Source organism: Pantherophis guttatus, chromosome 14, assembly GCF_059756535.1.
Source record: "Pantherophis guttatus breed Tessera chromosome 14, ASM5975653v1, whole genome shotgun sequence".
Lineage (NCBI taxonomy): Eukaryota > Metazoa > Chordata > Lepidosauria > Squamata > Colubridae > Pantherophis > Pantherophis guttatus.
The window spans coordinates 2656486-2672680 of NC_142076.1; the positions used below are offsets into that span (position 1 = coordinate 2656486).

The 16195-nt window shown below is 41.8% G+C and overlaps 1 protein-coding gene across 2 annotated transcripts in view; it reads left to right on the forward strand.

Annotated features, from left to right (window-relative positions):
- The window catches only part of TNRC6A (trinucleotide repeat containing adaptor 6A), a 48582-nt gene that overhangs the window by 7334 nt on the left and 25053 nt on the right, over nucleotides 1–16195 (forward strand). For both annotated transcript variants that reach the window (XM_034420603.3, XM_034420604.3), the window contains exons 3-4: nucleotides 5233–5323; nucleotides 10350–10371. In XM_034420603.3, the coding sequence (XP_034276494.1) occupies nucleotides 5233–5323; nucleotides 10350–10371 (113 nt within the window). The remainder of the gene's footprint in view (nucleotides 1–5232; nucleotides 5324–10349; nucleotides 10372–16195) is intronic.

Below are 16195 nucleotides of genomic sequence, written 5' to 3' on the forward strand. Positions count from 1 at the left end.
TCTTCCTTCTGCCTCATGCCTGGGTTTTTCCAAGGAACGCCTCTCCCAAGAGCTGTCTCTTCAGTTATAAACCTGTTGCAGCCAGCTTGTTTGAGTCTACATGGCAAATCTCCAACTTTAATACTTGGGACTTCAACTCCCAGAATTCCCCAGCCAGCTTTGGTTTGCTGGGTGGGGAATTCTAGAAGTTGAAATCCACAAGTCTTAAAAGTTGCCAAGTTTGGAGACCCCTGCTTTATAGCCCCATTCTTTACTGCTTCTTCGGGGTACTGTAGCTATGCGTAGACATCTGCTGTACAAGAGCTAGATCTCTTAAGCCTCGCTTATTCCATTTAAACTGGGGAGTCTCCGAGGTGTTAAACTGTATTTTCCTTCATTTAAGAGGAAAGATGGAAAAACAAAGATGGCATTGAAAACCTTTGGGTTCCATTGTGAGCAAAAATAAGTCTGTGGTTGCTTAAGCTGTATTACATCTTTTTGATTCAGGAACACTTTCTTGCAGTTAAATCTTACCTACATTCATGCTAGCCTTATTCTCTTATTCCCCATCACCACTGTATTACCCACCAGGTAAGTCCTGTGGAGTGCTGTGAAAATTTTTCTAGCTATGAAAACTCTCTATAAAATATTCTGACTCTCATAGTCTTAATTTCTTTGAAGAGAGAAGGCTTCCAATGCTAACTTTCCATACAGTGGACATTGTTAGCATGCTCCCTCCCCCTCCCTGTGGAAACACAATCTGAGAAATTTACAGTGAGGCTAAAAAGTTTGTGAACCCTTTGGCTTTTCAATATTTCTGCATAAATGTGATCTAAAATGTGATCTGTTCCCATATAAAGCCTAAACATAGACAGAGAAAGCTTGATTAAACAAATGAGACAAAATCTTTGTTCATTTATTTATTGAGGAAAATGACCCAAAGTTACATATTTGTGTATAACAAAAGTATTCTTAGAGAATCAATGCATTAATACCGTTTAGAACAGTAAGATGATCTGATCACTGGAACCTTATGCTAGAAACAATCCTTGGATCCATTTGTTGACAAAGGTATACTTTATTAGAGATCAAGTGCATTGCAGTAGTGCAAAGCCAGAACTGAAAATCGTGCAACAAAATCCCTACATTCTACTCTTTCCTCCCTTAACTGTCTCTCATTGCGCCCCCTCCCCCCCCCCCGGTGTAACCAATTCAGTTCAGTCAAGATGTTTTCCTAATTCAAGCGCAGGTTGATATGCAGACCCCTCCTTCTTCCACCTGGGTGACTTGAGGCAGCGTCTCAAGGAGATACAGCACTTACTTTCGTTTCCCGAAATATTGCTCCCTCCCTCCCTCCCCACACTTCATGGTAGTCTGTCACCGAGGTGACAGCACATGCAAGCATAAGGTGGCAGCTGATAGTATGAATAATTTAAAATTTAGGGCCACAGCAGGTGCTCTCTCTGGCAATCTGACCCTACAGCAGTTCATCTCCTGGAGTAAGTCACTACTCTACCCCACAGTCAACCTGACACAGCACACATTTTGCACATCAAGGGAGACAGGATGAGTGCAGCTCAGGCAGGAGCTGATGTGCCAACAGTGCGAGGAATTGCTCTGCTACAGGCTGCTCAGTCCTGAGAGATGGAAAAGGGTTGCTCCTGGCTCTTGTGCAGGGTGGCAGCCTAGCTCTTTTCCACGCGTGGCTGATGAAAGAGCTGGGTGTGAGTAGCTGGACAGGTATTGTGTCGCGCCTGCTCCATGCAACGGCCCTAATCCCACAGCACCGGTTTGTTCCCATGTCATTGAGTTCTGAAAGGCCTTGCAAGACAATACCGACTTCAGCGCTGAATGCCCCTTTATGCACATTAAATGGGGGGGATCATACAGTGAAAACAACACCCAACACTTGTACAGGTAGTCCTCGACTTACAGCAGTTCGTTTAGAGACGGTTCAAAGTTACAGCAGCATTGAAAAAAGTGACCGTTTTTTACAGTTGTTGCAACATCCCCATTGACACGTGAAAAAAATTCAGATGCTTGGCAACCGGTTCATACTTATGACCGTTGCTGTGTCCCAAGGTCATGTGATCCCCTTTTGCTTGTCACCTTCTGACAAGCAAAGTCAATGGGGAAGCCAGATTCATTTAACAACAGGGTTACTAATTTAACAATTGCAGTGATTCACTTAACAAATGTGGCAAGAAAAGTCATAAAATGGGGCACTGAACAAATTTTTCATTTAGCAACATAAATTCTGGGCTCAGTTGTGGTCGTAAAGGCTGGGAAAGCAGGATCTTGTCAAAAGGGATGGCTCCGTTTAGCAGATTGTGTCCAATTGGAAGAGTTTTGGGAAGGCAGTTCTTCTAAGGAAGCTAAACCGCATTCTTTCTCTCTTTTGCAGTTTGCTAAATGAAAATATCAAAAAACGGTCCTGTCCAAATAAAAATCGTTGCTCCAGATTGGTGTTTTATAGGACTTTAAGTCAAGGCTTGTATGCATATTTTATATTTCAGTAGGTTGCTCTGCCCAGGGGGTGGGGGGAGGAGAGTCCTTATAGTGGTTGGACTATTTTCTTGAGAGCATCATGGGGGCACATTCCACAGCAACGCCTGGTACTCGGGAGACAAATTCACTTCCTTCAGTTTTTGTAGGAATGTGATTTTAGCTAAAATGGGCAGTTGCTTCTGAGAGTGGATCCCAGATTCTAGCTGGTCCAGGGGAACCTTCGTCTTCTTTCTGGGTTGGGGCGCTCAGCAATGGGATGCCCTGGTAAATATTTTGTCTGAATATAATTATCTCCCAGTGTCCCAGAATATGTACACACAAAGCATCCACATTTCCATAATACATTTGATATTTTTCACCTTTAGGGGCGCTTGAATGATGGGTGAAAATTCCACCCCTGGAGATCTTCTCCCAGGGGTGGAATTTCCACCCATCGTTCACATCCATGGAAAGATGAAGAATATTGAATGTGCTGTGCGAATGTTGCCAACAGGAGACTTATGTTTCTGGCTGAGTCGTCTGCCTGACAGACTACAGGCATAACACGGATTGCACTCTGTAAGGTTAAGTAAAAATGTGTTTGGTCAAACCATCATGCCCTTGATTGCGTTGAGGGGCTTGAGCCGAATCCTGTAGAACAGGGATGTCAAACTCAAGGCCCGCCAGCTGGATTCAGCCCACAGGGTGCTTAGATCTGGCCCGTGGGGCTGCCCTAGAAACAGAAGAACCAACTCGTGATACCTCTGATATGGAGCTCTGTTTTCACTGGCAGAGGGCTGCAGGAGGCCGTTGCAGCTCAGGAACCCATTGTCACTGGCAGAGTGCTTGGGCCACCGCAGGTGCCCCTGACACAAGTGACGTTGAACTAGCCACGCCCACCCCAGCCCCCCAAAGTCAAACACAACCCTGATGCGGCCCTCATTAAAATAGAGTTTGAAATGCCTGCTGTTAACTTTGGGAACTCAAGACCCACAGTAAGAATTTTAGATAAAAGCTTGCAGAAGGGAGTGAGAGAGGAGCTTAACAGGATCTATTAAATAAGTCAAGGAAAAGCATTAGCTCATAATACATTTTGTTACCTCTGCCATAAAGCTCAAAGGATGGTATGAGCACAATGAACTTGAGCTCTGAGAATGGGAAAGCAAGGGTAATGCACCAGGTCTCCTAGGGACACGGGGGTAATTTCCACACTGTATTGGCTATCGCAGCTGAAGGATACGGGTAGCCATCTTATCTGCACCTGCTTAGAAACTAAAGTGAGTTAATTTAGTAAAAGTGTGGAAAACATTGGCATTAAAATCAAGAGAGAAACAAGAACAATTCTGCATTATTTTTGCTATTTACGATAAATTGAGGAGCAAATGCTGCGTTCCAAAGCAAAAAAAGACGCCAGAGGCTATTAGAATGAGGAGGGATTTTAATTGCTTCAACCTCTCTTGGAAAACAAACTGAGCAGGCTTCTTCCAGGAAGTGCCTCCCTTCTCTGGCTGACAATGCTGCCTTTCAGACAGAAAAGGAAAGCATAAAAGTATATTAACTGCCAGTGGTTTGATACTAAGTGAAGAATATGGAAGCACGATAAAAAGAAGGGAAGAAAGCCAGGATTGAAGCTTGACCATATGGTTCATTCAGGGGAATCTGCCGCTTCCTCATGCCGGGTTTTTGTCCACTTGAGCTCAGCATATTGTCTTCAGTGACGGGCAGCTTTTGGAGGCTGGGGAGGGGGGGAGAGTGCAGTTCTTCCACCCTTAATTGGAAATGCCTCTGGGGTTTCTGGGAGAAACCAAGTTTTTTGCGGCTAAATTGCAACGTTTCGTGTAGTAAATATATTTTTGAAAACAGTGTTCACGAACTGGCAGCTTTTGGTTACCAAATAATAATGACAAATAAAATTGGACTTTAATTACCCATTGGTTTCATGGAAGGCTTACTTTGATAAAAATCGTCTTGTTGGACCTTTTCTATGTGAGCCTGGAAGATGCTTTCCCCTTTTCCCCCCTCTCTTATCTCCCCCTCCATTATGTTCCTGTCAAGTAGAATAGAATAGAGCTGGAAGGGACCTTGGAGGTCTTCTAGTCCAACCCCCTGCTGAAGCAGGAGACCCTTTCAAGTCCTTTCCTCGTTCCACAGACCTTAACCCCCAAATTCTGCTCAGTTCTATGCCTTCTCTGAACTTGGATAGTTAATCATACTTGTTTTTAATGTAGTCCAGCAAATTGGTTTTATAAAAATGAAAGCTCAACAAATAAACCAATATGTCGCTTTTCATTTTTATTAAAAAGTAAAGTTCAGGTCTAATAGGAACATATTACAGGTAGTCCTCGTCTTATAACCACAGTTAGGACCAGAATTTGCATTGATAAGGAAGGCAGTTGTTAAGTGAGTCACACCCAATTTTACTACCTTTTTATCACTGTTGTTAAATGAACACTGCAGTTATTAAGTGGTCATTAAATGAATCCAGTTTCTCCTGTTGACTTTGCTTGTCAGAAGCCAGCTGGGGAGGTCACATGACCTGGGACACTGCAACCGTCATAAAGGAATGCCAGTTGTAAATCCCCAAATTTTATTCCCATGAACGTGGGGATGCTGCAGTGGTTGTAAGTGTAAGGGCAGGTCATAAGTTGCTTTTTTCAGTGCCATTTTTAACATCCAGTGGTCACTAAATGAATGAATGTGAGGACTACCTGTAGTAGTTAGGATATTTTTCCAGAATGCATTCCTAACGTCAGCCCTATCCTCTAGGGAATTGGTGCAAGAGGAGGAAGAACAGTTGATGGAAGAAAAGAGAAAGAGGAAAGACGACAAGAGAAAGAAAGAAGCTGCTCAGAAGAAGGTGAGCGGGAGAGTAAGGTGTTTCATGAAGTGAAGTAGTACCCTCGGGTTACCTGAATGATGTTCCAGATGTGTGTGTGTTACTTAAGATACTTGCTTGGGGCGTATTAATTTAGAAAAAAAAACTGAGTACTGGATAATGGTCTGGCATGGGATAGAAATATCACATGACGCCAGAGTCACCTTATGGGATGGGTGGCAAAAAATTTTAATACATAAATAAATAATAAAATTACACACACACACACACACACGTACGTTGTAACAGTAATGCTACAGTGTAGTCACCATAAATAATAGTGATGCATTTCTTATCTGCGCAGTTTTCTGTTAACCAGTAGAATTCATAACCTTTGTATAGAATGATGCAAAATAAGATTTCATGTGAGCCAATATAGGTACAAAAGGCGGATTAGAAATTCACGGAGAATAAAGACTATCGAGGGCATGACAGTAATGAAGGCAGTTTCCCTCTTATTACTAGTTGTTGGAGAAGTAAATGAGGAGGGGTTTATGTCCTCTGGTATGTTGTAGCATTGCCCTATCGCCGTGATGGCGAACCTATGGCACGCGTGCCACAGTGGCATGCGGAGCCATATTAGTGGGCATGCCAGCTCAGCTCTGGGGCGCATGCGCACACAGGACAGCTGATTTTCGGGCCTTCTGGGCCCACCAGAAGTAGGGAAACAGGCTGTTTCCTGCCTCTGGAGGGCCGGGGGCGGGGGGGGAAGGCCCATTTTTCTTTCTTACCTGGCTCCAGATCCTTTCTATGGATCTGGGAAGGGCGAAAACAGCCTTTCCCACTCCTTCGGAGGCCCTACGGAGGCTGAAAGGGCCCATTTCCCGACTCCCGGTGGGACAGGAAGTGACTTTTTTTCTGTCCCCAGCCTCCAGAGACTCCTAGAGAGGCTCCTACAGACTCCTAGAGAGGCTCCTAGAGACTCCTAGAGAGGTTCTGGAGGCTGGGGACAGCAAAAAACATCACTTCCTTCCCACCGAGAGTTGGGAAATGGGCCCTTTCAGCCTCCGTAGGGCCTCCAAGGGAGTGGGAAAGGCTGTTTTCGACCTTCCCAGATCCATAGAAAGGATCTGGAATCAGGTAAGAAAGAAAAATGGGCCTACCAGGCCATCATGTGCCAGGAGCAGGGGTGGGTGGGGTTGCGTGTGCATGCGCGTGGGCACGTGCATGCACGATCCTCCCCCCGCCCCCCCCTCTCCTGGCACGCGATGGCAAAAAGGTTAGCCATCACTGCCCTATCGGCTTGTTTGATTATTGGCAATAAATATTAGCCTGTGGTGCAGTCATGGCACATGGAGTCAACAAGGTAGCATTTTGAACAATAAGTGGATCCGGTAAAATTGTTAGTTATGGTAACTGCCACTCATGGGGATCTACACTAAAAAAGACTCTTTAATTGCCTCAAATACCGTGTACAGTATTTTTAAAAAAATCCCATGACAGTTAAGACTTTTGCAGGTCTTTTTCTTTATGCCTACCTAGCTAGGGCTCAGATGATTGACTGGAAATAGTCTCTTAATATATTGGAAATGTTTTGGAAACAATGTTATAAAAATCAGACAAGACAAAAAAGTAAAATACCCGTACATTTCGGAGTATAAAACGCTCCAGACTATAAGATGCACCTACCTTTTTTGGTAAGGAAAACAAGAAAACCTCCCAGCAATTTTGCCTTGTTACAGCAAACAGCCTGCTTTACTTTCATTTTCGTTTTCAGCATAGCTCGATTAGCATAAGAAAAAAAGAATCTGTTCCCAGCAATTTACCTCCTTGCAACAAGCAGCAGAGGCCCACGCAAAACAGCTGAGAGCAAAACAGCTGAGAATTGGGAGGCGTCCAATCAACTTGTGCTAATTAGGCTGTGCTGAAGCTGAAAGGAGCTGTTTCTTCTTGCTGTTTGCTGCAAGGAGGTAAACTGCTGGGAGGCAGAGGCCAAAGGGGGGGCAGTGGGTGGGCGGGGCTATATTCGGTGTATAAGACGCACCTAAATTTTCACCCCCTTTTAGGGGGGAAAAAGGTGCATCTTATACTCCAAAAAATGTATGTATATCAAGGTGGTAATTTAAACTATCCAGTCAAGAGCTTTGCTGAAAGAAACCACGATTATACCCTCCCCGCTCTCTTTTGCTTCCTATTAATCTGAAAAAAATACCTATTGTCATATTTTTTGTGGTATATGCTTTCCTTTATCAAAAGTATTGTAGAATGCAAAACTATTTTGTGAAAGTGCATTAGATTCAGCATTTATAGTATTAGCTTTCCGGTTACCAGGTGGAAATAATGTTGTATTTTTCATTGAGTTTTGCAACAAAAATCAAAAGTATACAATGCATGAAGATAAAGTCAACTTTTTTGCTGTTTTTATGTTTCAAGTATGTTTTTGGAAGTTAATTCATTGCTGTTTGTCTACTTCTGTGTCAGGCACTGTGTGTCTGACTGTTCCTTATTTCTTGCTGATGTAATATTCTTTTTAATCATTTGCTTAACCTTTTTTCTGTTAGTTGACAAATAGCACCCATCGTGAACTACCTTTGTCATCCTTCTATTGAAACAATAAAGGGACTTAAGTTCCCATTGTTTCTTTCGCAGAACCTTTTTTAAAAAGAATTGGGGGTAGGGTTCCAGCAAGCCAGAAGCTAGTTGAAATATTATAATAGAAAGGTCTGAGTGGGAGACTGTTTTGTTTTGACATTAGAAGATTTTTTTTAAAAAAAAAAGTAGTGTAAGGTTACTAAAAGTTTCCATGAAGCTTATTTATTAGAATCAAACTACAAGTAATCCTTGACTTAGGACTGGTTCAAAGTTATAACAGGCCTTCCAAAAGGTATTTATAACCCAGTTTCAAAGTTATGGTCACTGCAACGTCCCCCCCAATTATTCGCCTTTACAATTGTCCACAGTCACTGCAGCACACACACCCCTCCCAATCCTCCCATCCCACCTCGCTGGATCCCCACAGGCCTTGCAAGGGTCAGCTTCCCATCCTCCTGGGTCCCACACGCTGCTTCCCACAACCCCGTCACCGATCATTCCCTTACCTTTTATTCCTTAGGCCTAGGGAGAGAGCAGTTGCTGCACCTGTACTAACCTCCCTTTTTACTTGCCGTGGTTGCTAGGGATTGGGCCAAGCCATAAGCATTCCAACATAGGAAGACCATGCATTGCCCCATCAGCTCTTTGGCTTGAATAATGTTCTGGCAGAAGACCAAGCTGACCTCAGAGAGGGCCACTCTCTAATTTATTCTGCAATACTTAGTTTAAAATGCAAGTTCACTAGATAGTTTACTATCTTAAGTGTTCAGAAGACTTGATTTTTAGAGCTACATTTTGAGGCATGTTGAAGAACAAATATTGGCTTCTGTTACTATAGAAATAACTTTTGAGAGCTTTTACTTGAAAGTCCATTGTAATATGCTGAGTCACTTTCTAAAAAACATTCAGTATTGTTTGCTTATTTCACAATATTTATAGGTTGCCCCATTCCAACTGGACTTTGGTCAGGATATAAGATCAAAGAATAAAAAATTATATATAAAAAATTAAAATATTTTTTAAAAATCAACCACTATGCCTCATGGGTGCCCTTAAAGCTAAACAAATTAAAGTTTGAACCAGATTTCTTTCATGTGCTTATGAAATGCCATCTGCAGGCCCATCTGCACACAAGGGAGTGGGGGGAGAGAATATTCCACAGAGGGGGGTCATCCCTGAGAAGACCTGGTCCAAGACCTGTGAACTTTGAAGGGAAAGGGTCCTGCACAGGCCTCTCTTCATTATCAGATAGGAAGATTTGAATCTAACAAGACCTTGCTATAATGGTATCTGACCACTATGCTGTACAGGGTTTTAAAGGAATTTACCAGCACTCTGAAGTTGGCTTGGAAGCCAACTGGCAATTATTGCAGTGACTTCAAAGTAGGTATTATTTTGGTCTGGTGGGGCTGTTTCACCAGGAATATAGCAACACATTTTGTACCAGCTGTATAGATTCCAGGTTGGATGTAGGGGGTGTTAAACCAGCCATCCAACTGAATGGTAATGAGGATGTGGGCAGAGACCCCTTCCACCTACAGTGTTGATCTCCCATGATCACCAGCTGAGGTAGGAGTGGAACCACTGCAGGATGGTGCCGCCAAATCCCAGCTCATAAAGCAGTGCAGGAGGATGCTCCGGTTGATGGTATCAAGACCACCAAGATGGACCCATTCCCCCCATTAGGTCCTGACAATGGTCATCCTTTAGACTAGTGACCATTAGCATTAGCATTGCAGAAACAGGCACAACCAACTGGCACAAAAAGCCCAGAGTCGTCAAGGAATAGAGCAGCCTTGTCATTTAAATCAGGGGTCTCCAACCTTGGCAACTTTAAGACTTGTGGACTTCAACTTCTAGAATTCCTCAGCCAGCAAATCTGGCTGAGGAATTCTGGGAGTTGAAGTCCACAAGTCTTAAAGTTGCCAAGGTTGGAGACCCCTGATTTAAATGAATAAAATCCTGACTGAAAAGGATTCAGATAATCTCCACCCGTTTTGGGTAAGTTTCCCTTCCATAGCCTGGCCTTCTTTGCACAACCTCATCACTACATGTCAGTCACCTGCCACTTGCTACAGTCAGGGAGTTCCTCCTGAGATGCTTGTCATTCTTCCTAGTTTATTATAGTAGCAGTGTTGGATCTTACGATTTATATGGATGTATTTTTACGATGACTATGATCATGACCACTTATTGCTGGTATGTACACTTGAGAGTTTATGCATCAGGGACACATTCTTTGTGTGTCCAACCACACTTGGCCAATAAAGAATTCTATTCTATTCTGTTGGTTTTGATTCTACCTTTGGGGCAATAGAGAAACAAGTATACCCACCGCTCTTTGTGACAGCCTTTCATTTCTGGTTAGGCATGCCTTAAGAAAGCCAAGAATGCCCCTAAATTGGTAGTAGGTTTAGTAGTGATCAAAGTCAGGAAATCAGTAACCAAATTTCTTTATTTTTTTTTTACTTCACAGGCCACTGAACAAAAAAACAAAGGTAAGTTAGTTGAAATACTACAATTATTTCCCCATAACTTCGGTATGTATCCTCTTGTATGGGGGATGGTTTGACTGCAGATTCTATAAGAGACCTGATGGAGGTAGGATCAGATACTTCCAGGTGTTCATCTTTGTGGTTTGAAAAGCACCTGCAGGCAGTTTGCTCTTCCCATCGCTGAGACCAACAAAGTTAGGAGAGCAAAAGGCAACAAATTCACCCAAGGAAATTCCTTCTGCTAAGCATCTCGTGGTTCATAATCTGCAAGAGAAGTGGAAGGAGAGAGTGGCAGAGATCCAGATGGAAATGCTACCGATCACTCATCAAACATTGTGGCCTGTAGCATTTTAAAAGCCAGAATTTATTCCCTTGAAGCTAAAAGCCTTGCTTTCAGAAAACCAAAATGGTGAAGTTATGCACTGTATACCAGATTCATTAGAGCGCTTAGGTGTTTTTCAACGGTTGTGTTTAAGATCAAACCGTGATTCCATTTCAGTGCATTAGGTCAGAAATAGACAAAATGGATCAACTCTAAAATTGTTGTGGGATATGTGGCAGACTTGGGGGGGGGGGGACAAGGGAAAGAGAGACTGCCTAGGAAACAGTCAGACAAGAGAGGCCGGAGCCCCCAGCGGCTTAGAATCAGAGAAAGAAACTTAGGAGGAAGCGGAAAGGATGAAGTGGTAGCAGGAGTTTGTACCTTCAAACTTGCAAGGTTCTGTTAATGTAGCCGTCTAATAACAAAGAATTGGCTCCTCATCTGTTTGTGTTACCTGTCTGGCTTACCCATTCAGGAAGGCTGGCAGACTTGAAAAATCCTTTTTCTCATGTACATGCACCTGAAATGGAGCGAATCCTTCTCTTTCAGTGTCTTATGTTTTCCTTTTCCTTCTCTGTAAACCTGTGCAATAGATTTAAAAATAGAATCACCCCAGAAGTTTCTTGGTACTTGCTTGGTACTTAAATCAATTGTGCCCAATTTTATAGCCCTTTTGTCATGATCATTAAGCAAATCACACAGTTGTCAAACAAATCATGTGGTTGTTAAGGGAATTTGGCTTCCCTCATTGACTTTGCTTGTTGCCAGCTCACTAGGGGGTTACATGCCAGTTGCCAAGAACCCAAATTTTGATCAGGTGACTGTGGGAATGCTGCAATAGTAATAATTGTACAGACATGTCATAAGTCAAATTTATTCAGCCCGGTTAAATCTTGGATTGGCCATTAAACAAATAGTTGTATGTTAAGGACTACCTGTATCCCTTCACACTTATGATCAGTTTCCTAGTGCCCCATGATCATGTGACATTTGCAACCTTTCCTGCCAGCTTCCCCAGAAAGTTTGGGGAAGCTGAGAAGGGAAGTTTCAAGTCCCTGGGGTCACTTCCGTTCGTGCATCTTCCCATCTCCTGTATGTTTGCACCAGCCATTCTCACACCTTTCCTGTTCCCTCTCTGACCCAGCTTATCTGCCTGTGGGCCTGGAACTTGGAACTTCCTACTGACTTCCCCACTGACTTTGGTTGTGGGAAGCAGGCAGAGCCTGGCGAGGTGGCTCAGTGGCTAAGACGCTGAGCTTGTCGATCAGAAAGGTCGGCGGTTCGAATCCCTAGTATAGATCTCCTGCCTAAGCAGGGGGTTGGACTAGATGACCTCCAAGGTCCCTTCCAACTCTGTTACTGTTAAGTTGTCTCGCCAAATGTGGGATTCTATTAATTATAGGGACCACTTAGCGACAGAAATTCCAGTCTCAAATGCTGTCATAAGTCAAGGACTACCTGTATCCATAAATCCTAGTAAAAAAATATTCTGGTTTCAACTGAGTGTTAATTTTTAAAACTCTGCCTCATCATATGTCTCCCAGATTTTTTCCCCACTTTTTCATAAGATTGCCATGCATGGTAAAAAGCTCCATCGTGCTATTTACATTTCTAACAACAATTAGAAATACCATTTTATAGTAATGTAATTGAAATTTATAATGTACAGCAATACAAACTAAAAGAAATTTTTAAAAGCTGAAGGTTTTTTTTTGGAAGTTTTATACATGCTAGATAATTTTTCTGGAGTCATGTATCAACAGTGCATCATTTAACCCAAATTCTCTATTAAATTATAACATAATTTTCAATCCTTACACATATTTTCCTTTTTTAAATAGTATTTTTATCAAAGGTTACAACAGTAAAACCGAATACAAACTAAAAAAAGAAAGAAAAAGTAAAAGGTGCAGAAAAGAAAGAAAAATATAGAAATAGAAAAAAATAAGAATATAGTAAAAAGGAAAAGAAATATGTAAAGAAATGGCTTCCCCCTACATCACAAGTATAGACAATTTTAGTAGCTTATCTCTTCTCTTAAAATACAACAAATGATCTCTTTTTCCCATATCCCATCTTTTAACAAATGCATAAAAACTGTCATTTCAGTTCTGATGTCAGCAGAATCCATTAAGAGATAACATTTCTATTTTAATCTTAAGTACATCAACTTTATACTCCTTTTTAGTCTAACCAATCTTTAATCCCTTCAAATAATGTCTTAGAATTTGATGTCTTTTTCTTTTCTTGTCCTTTCTCGCAAGATTCTTCAAAATGTTAACAAGCCTCTTTTGAAAATCTAATCTATGAAAATTATCCAGGTCACTTTCTTGGTTTGTTATTAGCACGTCCCTTATAATTATTAAGATGTCAGCAGGTTTCTTGTGTATGTCCAGTATAGCGTCTTTTTCCATTCCATTCTTGTAGCCTGTCATTTTTAAGCTGCCACTTTCAAATCAATCTCAGTAATGTCAGGTAATACTTGTTCTTGTCCCATAATAACTTGTAACTACAGTCTGTCTATGGAGGCAGATATTAACTTCTGTCCATTGTCCCCAAATATCCTTGAAGACATCCTATGTTAAAAAGTTTTGCTTTTTTCTCTATTGGTAAATCAAGTTTGGATGTTCTTCTTAATCTTTGGTTCCCTCTAGTGTCCAATTTTTAAAGTCTTTTATTTTATTTTTTAATTCAAAAGAGAAGCATTTTCCCATGGGAAGGTTTTTTTTATAATTCGTTCCACACTAGAATGGATTCTTTGTTTTTTATAGGATGCCACTGTATTTGTGGCTTTGTTCAGATTGTACTGCTATCTTATATCAGAGGTGTCCAAACTTGGCAACTTAAAAGACTTGCTGGCTATCTGACTGGATGGTTGAGGAATTCTGGGAGTTGAAGAGTTAAAGTTGCTGAGTTTGGAGACTCCTGGTTTTTTTTACTGTTGATGCTCAGAGAGCATTAAGAGTGGGATAGCCTAGGGATGCTGTAAAAGTTAACAAGAGGCTTGCAATGGGGCAGGGCTTCAGTTGCATCTCTCACATAATCAATTCTTGTGAGTTTCCTGATTGCTTCCCATCTTGCCAGCTGAAACTGGCAGTGATAATCCTGTTTGTTTGCTTATGAAATCCGGTGTCATCCTCAGATTAAATTCTCAGTGAGTCTTGGGTTTTTCCAGTTGCCTTCATTGTTTTTTTCCTCTTCACAAGAATTCCAATCTGCAAGGCTAGAAGAGATTTAAGTATCTGTTGATTTGGCTGTTCTGCTTTTCTGCTGGGGAGGGCTGGGCAAGATGCCCTCTTCCCTTTTCTCACGCAACATTTACCCTGAACAAACTAACATTTTCATTCCCCCCCTCCCCCCAAGGTATGCAGCTTATGGGTTCTTTCCCAGAGACTCTTCGTTTTAGTTAAAGAGCTTACAAATGTTTTATGGTTGATAGAGCAGAAATCTGGCCCTTCATCATATGAACTGAACCCAGCTAAACTGTTTTCCTTCGTTAGTTAACTTAATTGTCCCTTGTGCTTCCTAGAAAATGTGCTTGATGTATAAGAAGCACCTTGTATTGAAATAATTGAAGGGGGGATGTTTCAAATTTGAAGTGCTTTGAACTTGAAGTACTCTGTTTTAAGTCCAAAACAGTCTTGAGTTCAGAGTGGTTGATTCCTACCTTAACGTGTGGTTTCCCCCATCTTCCAGCCGGTTTGGAAGTATTCTGCCTTTCAAGCTCAATAGCGTTTCTGTAACGGTAAGAGAAGAGGTGTTTTTCAGCCTGAAACAGGGCAGGTCATGCTCAATATCCTTTATACCTTCTGCCTACCACTAAAATATCCTTGTGGGGATTTATTTGTTTAACATTAATAGATGCTTTTCAGTTGAACCGAGGAGATTGATCTTGCGAAGGCATTCAGTTGCAGATATGTAGTATGTTCATCAGCTCTCTGAATAGTCTTCATTTCAAAAACTTCCATATATTTCTAGTTGATAGTTAAAGTGAGCCTTAATAACAGCAAAATTTAGCATTTTTATTTTTCTTACGTGAGAGCAAAAATTAAAACTTAAGTATTGCAAATGCATACTTTCTGGAAAATAAGTATGTGCCCTTTGCCTAAGAAAAACACTTTCCTTAAAATTGGATCAGTTTCCTTTCTCTGGGTTTACTAAAATACCTGAAAAACCTTTCATCCTCATCATTTTGCTTGTAGCAGAGTCTTTAGCGTTGCAAAGTGGCAGGTCTTTCTTGTTTCTCTCCCCCCCCCTTTTTTTAATCAAGTTTTTATTTTATTTCTTTTTTAATTTATACATATCATTGTGTGAATGGCGCGATTTCTGATGGGCAAAAAGGCTTCCCCAGTGCTGAGTGGCGCTTGCCCTATGGTGGAGGCTTTGTTGCTCACCATTCAACGCCATTCAAAGGCTGAGCGCTTGTTGGGCCATCCTTAGAGCAGCACATGAACCATGCTTTAAAAGTGGCAATAAGAGGACAAATAATTAAATGAACATTATTCCATCTTGTGCAACAAAGGGGTTTAGTTTCTGATTGTATTAGGATGGGTCTTCATCAGATGACGGATGACCAGATCTTGTCTTTACCGAAGTTGTTCAAATAATTGAAAGTTAGGACCAGATGCTCCTAGAAAATCCCTGCTTGTATTCAAGTGGAAAAATAGGAAATCTTGCAAAGGGTTCCGGTATGATCAATATAGCTGATCATGCAAGCATCAAAGTGAGACCAGTCAAGAGAGTAAGCAGGTTAATAATCCTTTGAAGTTGTTACTGAAGCCTAATTTGCCCTGAAAGTACTCTCTGAGTTTGGCTGCTAGCCTATTTTTTAGTTGGCAGTGATGTGATGAATCTTTGCAGATATTCTGCCTCTGGGATGAAGTTCCCATTAAGAGAAACATTTTCCTCTTTTTCCACAACAAATAAAATGGAAGCTGTCTGAAATCAAAGCAAACTGAAAAGCAGAAGATGTAGGCTTTCTTGATAGTGTCCATTCACAAATATTGTGTTGGGGAGGACATTCTCACACTGATAACATGCCTTTGTTCTCTGTGAGAAATAAAACTGAACTTCCCTGCGGCCCTCTTGATCTGCAAACATCTGGTTTCCTGCTTCAGAAAAGATTCTGGCCAAGCTAATGTAATACTGTCGCTCTTGCATCAAATGTTGGTGTTGCTACTGGTTTTCTTTAACTGTTTATCACCGCCTCCCCCCTCCCCCCCATCTACAATTCCAGGCACCAAACATACCAATAAAGACTGCTTCTTCCTCCTACTTTCTCCACAACAGCAGCCCTTGTGAGGTGCCTAGAATTCACAGTCTCCTGTGAATTAGTCCAGCACCTTAAGCAAACTGTTGCAATACATATTAATGCAGTGGTCCCTAACCTTTCTGGCTCCACGGACAAGTGGGGGCGAGATGGTTTCACATACGTGACCTAGATCCCACCTATATGCAAATGAAGCTTCACGAGCTCACCTACCACTTGCCTGGTCCAGTTCCCAT